Source organism: Orycteropus afer, unplaced genomic scaffold (genome assembly GCF_000298275.1).
Source record: "Orycteropus afer afer isolate SDZICR_OR568_19922 unplaced genomic scaffold, OryAfe1.0 scaffold00142, whole genome shotgun sequence".
Classification (NCBI taxonomy): Eukaryota; Metazoa; Chordata; class Mammalia; order Tubulidentata; family Orycteropodidae; genus Orycteropus; species Orycteropus afer.
In genome coordinates, this window is record NW_006921729.1 from 3209594 (window position 1) to 3218939 (window position 9346).

General features: G+C 38.3%; 1 protein-coding gene across 1 annotated transcript in view; it reads left to right on the forward strand.

Annotated features, from left to right (window-relative positions):
* The window catches only part of OXSR1 (oxidative stress responsive kinase 1), a 215762-nt gene that overhangs the window by 140784 nt on the left and 65632 nt on the right, over window positions 1-9346 (forward strand). Inside the window, exon 11 of the mRNA XM_007945706.1 lies at window positions 8312-8434. Coding sequence (XP_007943897.1) covers window positions 8312-8434 — 123 coding nt within the window. The remainder of the gene's footprint in view (window positions 1-8311; window positions 8435-9346) is intronic.

Here is a 9346-nt window from a genome sequence, read left to right on the forward strand (position 1 = left end):
AACCCACCAGCCACTCCTTGGAAGGAAGATGGGGCAATCTACTTCCATAGTGATGATACTGCCTCGGAAACCCAAGGAGGGGTCGCTGTGAATCGGGTCGGACTCCACGGCACATAACAACAACAACAACAGGTTGTTCTGAAGAGCACATTCCTCATCGTAATACCTCTTTGATTTTGTAGGCTTATTTATTGTTTGGCTGAAAAGTGATTTCCTAGAGTAGGTGGGATTTCAGATTTGAAGGGTATCTAAGTGCTGTAGTCTCGGGGGTTCCACTAGTTTCTTTCAGGCCAGTAAGTCTGCTATTTTTATGATTTTGAATATTTTTCTACATTTTTCTCCCCCTCCATCCAGGACCTTCTACTGTGATTCTGATCAGAGTAGTGAGCAGTGGTAACTAGGCTCCATCTAGTTGTTACAGTCTTGGAGTCACATGGTCCATTATTCCTTTGGGCTAATTGTTTCCGTGAGTCTTTGATATTCTTTACTTTTCTTTGCTCCAACAGGAAGAGATGAATAATAGTTTCTTAAATGACCACTTGTAAGTTTTTAAGACCCCAGTTACTACTTGTCAAAGGATATAGAACATTGTCTTTATGACTGTGTTATGACATTTGACCTATATTTGAAGAGTTCTTGAGAAACACTGGTATGTTAATTTTGTCCAACTTTTTCCTTAGACTTAAAGTTTTACCACCTCCCTTCTAGACACTTTTTCCTTTCTACCTGAGGATCATTGCATTTACAAAGGAGTTCTTTTCCCTGGCATGTTCTTTCCCAGAATCAGTGTTTATCATCCATTTTTGCACATCAGAATCATCTGGGGCCTTTAAAAATGACAGCAACAATGCAATGTCATCATAAACCAATGAAATGGGTATCTCTGTAGAGGTGGGGCATAGGGGTTACTCTAATGGGTAGCCACTTAGCTAAACACTCACTTGACTCAGTCCTCATCTTATTCCTCCACTTTATTCAGATCTTTACTCAAATGATATATTTTCAGAATGATTTTCTCTACCTTAGCAAAAATACCCTTCCATTTAACATTTTACATTTATTTATCTTTCAGTACCGTTAGAACAAAACCTTAATGAGTACAGGGACTTGTTCATTGCTCTATCCTTAGTTGGCCTAAAATAGTTCTTCACACACAGTGGGTACTCTAAGTATTTATTGGATAATGGAATGAATATTGAAATCTCTATGCTTATAATTGTTTATAATAAATACCAAGTGAGAGGCATTGATTTAGTATCTGCAATGTTATTCATTTAAGAAGAGTGAGCCTTAAAAAGATAATAGAGTGCATTCCTTCATTTATGTCTACCTTCCTGCCCAAAAATCCTTAATAAAAGAACAGTTAAAAAAAAAAAAAAAAGCAATGAATGGGAAAGTGACAGCAGCAACCAAATTTTTGAAACTATGAAACAATTGACTAAATGAATGAAAAGTGACTTAGCAGATGTTATTAATTGAATTATGTCCCCTGAAAATGTGTATTGTAAATCTTAACCTCTGTGCTTTTGTTTTAATCCTACTTTGGAATGAGTTGTCTTTGTTTTATTAATGAGGCAGGATTAGTGTAGGGTGTATCTTGTGTTAATCTCTTTTGAGATGTAAGCAAGAGAGATACAAACCACACTGATTATGGAGAGAGAAGCAAGCAGAGATGGATCAAGAGATGAAGATTGCCTAGTAACAAAATTGCAGAAGAGACAAGGACCTTCATCCAGAGGCAACACAGAGAGAAAGCCTTCCCCTAGAGCCAGCACTCTGAATTCAGACTTTTAGCCTCCTAAAGTGTGAAAAAATAAATTTCCATTTGTTAAAGGCACCTGCTTTTGCTATTTCTGTTACAGCAGCAGTAGATAACCAAAACAGTGGAGAGGAATCTAACTGTTAAGCTAGCAGTAGGAAAACTTAGGAACTACCTCAAAAGGTGACGGAATTAGCAGTTCCAGGTATTTCTAGAAATGAGGATTAAAGTAGGGCTGAAAGCAGGAGAATTGATTGAAAATCTTTAAGATAGTTAGACTCTAGTCCCTTTCTTTATACTGCACCCCAAGAGATGCCTGAAGGTTTATTCTGCAAAATGGTAAAACAAGAGGTCTCTGAGTTAAGGAACACAAGGCACTGTTGAAGATAGGGGTAACTACTGAAAATGGGCATTAAAGCAAATGTTTATACAATTGACTCTTAAACAGTGTGGTTCATTGTTTTTGGACTGCACAGTTGAAAAATCTACGTATAACTTTTGACTGCAGAACAACTTAACTAATTCTACTGTTGACCGGAAAGAAGCCTTCTTACCAATAACATAAACATTCAACACAGTTCTTGCCACATAGTTACTAGATTTTCACACAAAGACATTCATGCACATAAAGAACAGATAAGTTTATTAATTGGCGTGATGATTATTTACTATTCATTAAGTGGAAGTGAATCATCATGAAACTCTTCATCCTTGTTGTCTTCACATTGAATAGGCTGAGGAGGAAGAGGGAGGGGCTGGTTGTTCTGTCTTGGGTGGCAAAGACAGAAAAGGTGGAGGGGGAGGTAAAAAGGGAGGTAAGAGAGGCAGGAACACTTGATGTAACTTTATGGAAATATATTGTAATTTGTGCTTTTTGTTTTTTCACTTCTCTAAAAATGTTTTTATATGGTACCCGTCCTTTCCCACTGTTTGATTTAGTTTCAGTGTCCATGTTTTCATGTAAAAGAAGTCAAAAGCAGTCTTGAATAATCAGAACCCTTCTGCCAGATTGTCTAATGTCAATTTGATTTCTGCCACTACTTCTTCTGTGTCATCTTCCTCATTGACTGGTGTTAGTGTGGAAGTACTCATCTCCATCAAGTGGTGTTTGGCACATTGCTTTGGTGTTGTGTCTGTTGGCTCTTGAATTTCTCTAGGATCTATGTTCTGAAAAAGATCCACATGTAAGTGGACCCATGCAGTTCAAACCTATGTTGTTGAAGGGTCAGCTGTATACTGGATATTGAGAACCCCAGTCATATTTCTTTATTCAACTCCTGGTACATCAGCATCTAGACATATTACTCACCCAGTATTAGAAGATCCTTATTTGATCAGTCTGACCACCACAAGAGGATCATTGTATTTACAAAGGAGTTCTTTGTAAGAATTGTATTTTTAGGGGACATAATTCAATCAATAACTTTACGAAAGAGATGATTAGTAGAAATAACATTATTAAAGGTACTTGTGATGAGCCCTTATTATGAGATGATGAGAGGAAAGACTTAAGGGTACTGACATTGAAGGTTCCCAGTGAAATGCCCACCCACTATAGTGAAGCTCAGTTAATAAACTCTATCCACTTAAAAGCTCATTGCTTCCAACCAGCTTTTTAGTTCCTTGCTCTTAAGTGTGAATATAGAACTAAGAACACAAAATATCTGAGGAAAATCTCTTAATGCAGAGAACAGAGGACAAAATAAACACAAACGGAGGAAAAAAAAAAAAAGAACCTTACCAGAAACAAAGATTATATAGGAAGACAAATAAAATCCTAACTCTCAGGGTAATAGTTTATATTCATGAAAGATGAACGTTGTTGTTGTTGTTGTTGTTGTTATGTGCCGTCGAGTCAGACCTGACTCATAGCGACCCCTCCTTGGGTTTCTAAGGCGGTATCACTACGGAAGTAGATTGCCCCATCTTCCTTCCGAGGAGTGGCTGGGGGTTTGAACCACCAGCCTTCTGGTTAGCAGTCAAGTGCTTTAGCCACTATGCTACCAGAGCTCCCATGAAAGATGAATAGGATGCTATTAAAAAAATCATTCATGCCAAGAAAATTTAACGGGGAAAGAATAGTCTGTTTAATAAATGGTGCGGTAACAAATGGATTGCAACATGCAAAAGAATAAAGTTGAACCCCTTCCTAACACCATACACAAAATTAAATTTTTATGGGTTAATTTGTGTCCCCCCAGAAAGATAATGTTCAAATCCTAATGTTCACTTTCTATGATTCTGGCATTTTTTTTTGAAGTAGCATCTTTGTTGCTATAGTTGATTAAGATAAGGTCATTCTGGAATAGAGTAGATCCCAATCCAATATGACTTTTGTTCTTATAGGAAGACAAGAGGTAAGAGCCTGAAAGTCACAGAGAAAGACCCGAGAGAAGATGGCACCATGTATAGACAGAGGAAGAGATTGGAGTTATGTTCTCACAAGCCCAAGAATGCCTCTGGCTACCAGAAGCTGGGGAAAACAAGGATCTTCCCCTAGAGCCTTCAGGGAGAGCATAGTCTTTAGAGAGAGCATAGCCCTACTGACACCCTGAGTTCAGATTTCTATCCTCTAGAACTGTGGGAAAATAAATTCCTGTTATTTTAGGTCACCCAGTTTTTGGTATGCCTACTCTTCACTTACTCTCCCATTACCCAGTGTTTCACATTTATGACAATAGTGAAAAATCTACTATCTGACTTTATTGCACATTAACAATATACATTTGGCAGTAACGAATCCCAAGGTGCGAGACAGGAGTAACACTGGCTGTGGTGGTTATGTGTCAGCTTGGCTGACCCAAGAGCCTTGGTGATTTTGCAGTTATGCAATAATACAGTTCGGCAGTTACTTAATGATATGATTCTCCAATTACATAATGACATTGTTATCCTCCATTTTGTAATCTGATGTGGTCATCCTCCATTTTTGCATAATGACCTGGTTTTTGCAACCTAACTCTGTCGATAATTGAGGAGTGATTATAATTTGTTAATAGAGTTTGATACTAGAAAGAGGGTTGCTCTTGTAACAGATACCTAAAAATATGGATGAGGCTTTGGAATTGAGAATGGGTATAGAGTGGAAGACTTCTGAGGTGTTTTACAGAAAATGCCTAGTTAACTAGTGCTACCATAACAGAAATACCACAGTTGTGTGGCTTTAAAAAGCAAATTTATTTTCTCACAGTTACGAGGCTAGAAGTCTGAATTCAGTTCACTGGCTTGAAAGGAAGGATTTCTTTCTCTGTTGGTTCCTAAGGAAAGTCTTGTCTCCTCAGCTTCTGCTTCCTGATTTCTTGAAGATTTCCAGCTGTCTTAGCATCTGTTTTACCCCATCTCTCTATCTGCTCACTTGTTTAATCTCTTTTATAATTCAAAAGAGATTGACTCCAGATATACCCTACACTAATCTTGCCTCGATAACATAACAAAGAACCTCTTCCCAAATGGGATTATAACTGCTGGCATAGAGGTTAGGATTTACAACACATATTTTTAGGGGACATAATTCAATCAATAATGTTACTAAAGAGATGACTAGTAGAAATAAGATCATTAAAGGTATATGTGATGAGCCCTTATGAGATGATGAACATTTTATTGGACTTCGGAGGAAAGATATTCATTGTTATACAGTGTCAGAGAACTTGGCTCAATTCTATTCTACTGTTTTGTGATAAGTAGAACTTCTGAGTGATGGACTTGGTTATTTAGCTGAGGAGATTTACACACAAAGTGTTGAAGGCACAGTCGGATTTCTTGCTGCTTATGGTAAAATGTGAGAGAGAAAATAAATTAATCGAGGAAAGAACTATTAAGTCAAAAGGAAGTGGGACTTGAAAATTTAGAGAATTCTCAGCCTATCCATATTGTAGAAAATGAAAAAGTATGCCCTGGAGAGAACACCAGTAATGTAGCTGAACAACTGTTTGCTAAGGAGATTCCAAACCATAAACAGCAAACCCACTGCCATCAAGTTGATTCTAACTCACAGTAACCCTGTGGGACAGAATGAAACTGCCCTATAGGGTCTCCAAGGCTGTAAATCTTTAGGGTAGCAGACTGCCACATCTTACTACTGCAGAGTGGCTTGTAGGTTTGAGTTGCCCATCTTTTGGTCACCAGCCAAGCTGTTCTAACTATTATGTCACCAGGACTCCTCCATTGAAGAGATGAGGCTTGTAATATATAGATCCAGTCAGAATGCCAGCTTGGACTGAAGGATACAGATGGAACATTTCAGCTATTATGCTTTTCAGCTCCAGAATTTCTGTTTGATTCCTTTTTATCATTTCTATCTCTTTTTTGATATTTCCTGTCTGTTTGTACATTATTCTCTTGAGGTTCTTTATTTCCTTGTCCAAGGTTTTGTTCAACTCATTGAGCATCTTTAAGACAATTGACTGAACATCTTAAACTGGTAATTCCAATGTCTAGGCTTCCTCAGCAATATTTTCTGTCAGATTTTCTTTTCCTATGAATGGGCTATAGTTTTCTGTTTCTTTGTATTTGTAACTTTTTTATTGGGAACTAGATATTTTTAGCATTATAATGTAATAACTCCAGAAATCAAATTCTCTCCCTCCTTGGGGATTGCTGATTTTTGCTTATTGAGGACTATAGCTATTCATTTGTTTAGTGAATTTTCCAAATTATTTTTGCACAATTAGTATTCTTTGTGGTATATGGTCACTGTCATTTCTTTTCTGTTAGCTCTCCAGCCAACCAGTGGCTTGACAAATGATTTCCTTAAATGTCTGGCTTCAGTAGGAAAACAAAAATTGTTTTTGTTTTTTAAAAATTTTTTATTATGATTTGGGTGAAAGTATACAGAGCAAATTCATTTTCCGTACAGAATTTCATACACATTTTGTTTCATGACAACTAAACCAAAACACCAAACCATACTCACTACTATTGAGTCGATTCCAACTCATAGCGACTCCCTTTGGGTTTCCAAAGTGGTAAATCTTTACAGAAGTACGTTGTCTAGTCTTGCTTCTGCAGAGTGGCTAGTGAGTTTGAACCGCCAACCTTCTGGTTAGCAGTCTAATGCCTTGCTGCAATTCCCAACAATGTAACAGCTATCTCCTGCTTCCTCCCTATCGTTACCTCTTCCTTGTATTCTTTGCTGTGCATTCCCGCCCCCCTCCCTGAGATATCTCTCTGTGCAAACGCTGCCCTTCTGTTATCCCACGATTGATCGTTCCAAGGGGTATATCTACCTGATGTAAATGTTCACCCTATATGCCTGTCGGTTGTTTGGCTGGAAGCCCCAGGAGTGAGTTGACTTCCAGACCTGAATGGTAGCTAGGGGCCATAGTCTCAGGAATCTCACCAGGGTCTATCAGAACAGTAAAGCTGGTCTCTTTTTTTGAGTTTGGTTCCATATTGTTCTCCCAATCTGTCCAGGATCTCTTGCACTGATCCCTCTCCGAGTGGTTGGCAGTGGTAGCCAGGCACCATCCAGGTCTTCTGGTCTCATGGTCATATAGGCTGAGGATCACATGGTCTACTAGTCATTTGGTCTAATTGTTTCCATGCATCTTTGGTTTTCCTCATTCTTCTTTGCTGTGGATGAGAAGAGACCCGTTGTTGTACCTAGATGGCTGCTTGTAAGCTTCTGGGACCCCAGTTGCTACTCACCAAAGTAGGATGTAGAACAGTGTTTTTGTGTAGTATGTTATGCCAATTGAGCTTGATGTCCCCTGGAACCGTGGTCCCAAGCCCACAAGCATAACTACTTGCTCTCTCTGGGTAGCTGGCTGTGGCCAAGAAGCCCTTTTTCAGCTCTTCTATACACCAGATATTCTTACAGCACATACAAATACGCATGTAGAAACATTGTCTGCCGACATGTTTTCCTTTTTTAAATCTTCCATTAGACATTACTGGGGGAAGCTCCTAAAGCCCAAGAGGGCCTAAACCAAAGCAGATGTCTGCACAGTCCTTCAGGGAACTACCAGACTGACTAAAACACATAACCTCAAATTTTTGAAAGAGAAGATCCTTGTTGCTCACACTGACATCAGCCAGCCAGCCACTCCTGTAATATAGCCCACTATATCCCCACAACTGCTGTGGAGCTGATGAATGAGAGATGGTATTTGGTTTGTGCTTGCTGCTCTCTTACCAAACAAAATCAACAGTCTTTTCCTTCATCAAGCACTGCCTTGGTAGTTACAAGTGTCTGGTTTGGTTCTAGAGTTAATAATTGATTCTGAAAGTTTTTCCTAGTTCGTGGTTATTTTCAGTGGAGGTACTGACTCATGGGAGTCTTTTTCTGCCATTTTGCATGACATTACTCCATAAGAAGCATTTGGATGTTTGTTTTGGCTTGGAATATTATAGAGACCACAGGGAAGGTTTGTGCTTACGATGAAGGCAGATGTAGAGATTATGAACAAAAGGCAACTGAGAATTAGAGGATGTGAATTTGGGGAAAGTAATTATCTACTTAATGCATTTAATAGGAGAAGACAAAAATGACTGAGTGTTCTGTTTAGTAAATGTCAAACCATAATCCACATCTCTCTTTTTAATGAGCAGGTTCGGAGAGTACCAGGTTCCAGTGGCCGTCTTCATAAAACAGAGGATGGTGGCTGGGAGTGGAGTGATGATGAATTTGATGAAGAAAGTGAGGAAGGGAAAGCAGCAATTTCACAACTTAGGGTAAGTTTTGTAAATGTACTTTAGCTAGAGCTCTGCCTTTTTCTGAAGCCTCAGAGATCTGTGCTTTGTGCTTCATACTCAGTTTAACCAGGTAAAATATAAAATATGCACATCTCGTAGCAGAATTTCTTAACAATAGGAGCCCAGTTAATGCTCTGTGGAAAATTGGACTGGCACTTCTATCTGAATATGATAATATCTAGATTATATAGAAAAGACCCAAATGGAACTTCTAGAGATAAACTGTAGTGTTTGGGATAGAAAATACACTGGTTGGGATTAATGGCCAATTCTATATTGCAAATTATCCAACAATATCATTAATATCACAAGCAAGTAAAGGTTTGCTGAAAATAATTAGAAAGTGTGTGCAGCAGTACTTTGACAGGGAACTGCCAGAAATTCAAGCCAGATTCAGAATAGAATGTAGAATGAGGGCTATCATTGCCAATGTCAGATGGATCTTGGCTGAAAGCAGGGAATAACGGAAAGATGTTTACCTTTGTTTTATTGACTGTGCAAAAGCATTTGACTATATGGATCATAAGAAGTTAAGAATAGTATTGAGAAGAATGGGAGTTCTAAAACACTTAATTGCATTCATGTGGAACCTATAAGTAGAACAAGAGGTAGTCATTCAAACAGAAAAAGAAGATACTGCATGATTTTAAAAAAAAGTGTGTGTCAGGGTTGTATCCTTTTACCATACTTAGTCAATCTATATGCTTAGCATATAGCTTAGCATAGAGCATGAGAAGCTGGACTATATAAAGAAGAATGTGGCATCAGGATTAGAGGAAAATAACAACCTGTGATATTCAGATACACAGCCTTGATTGCTGGAAGTGTAGAAGACTTGAAGCACTTACTGATGAAGATCTAAGGCTATAGCTTTCAGTATGAATTACATGT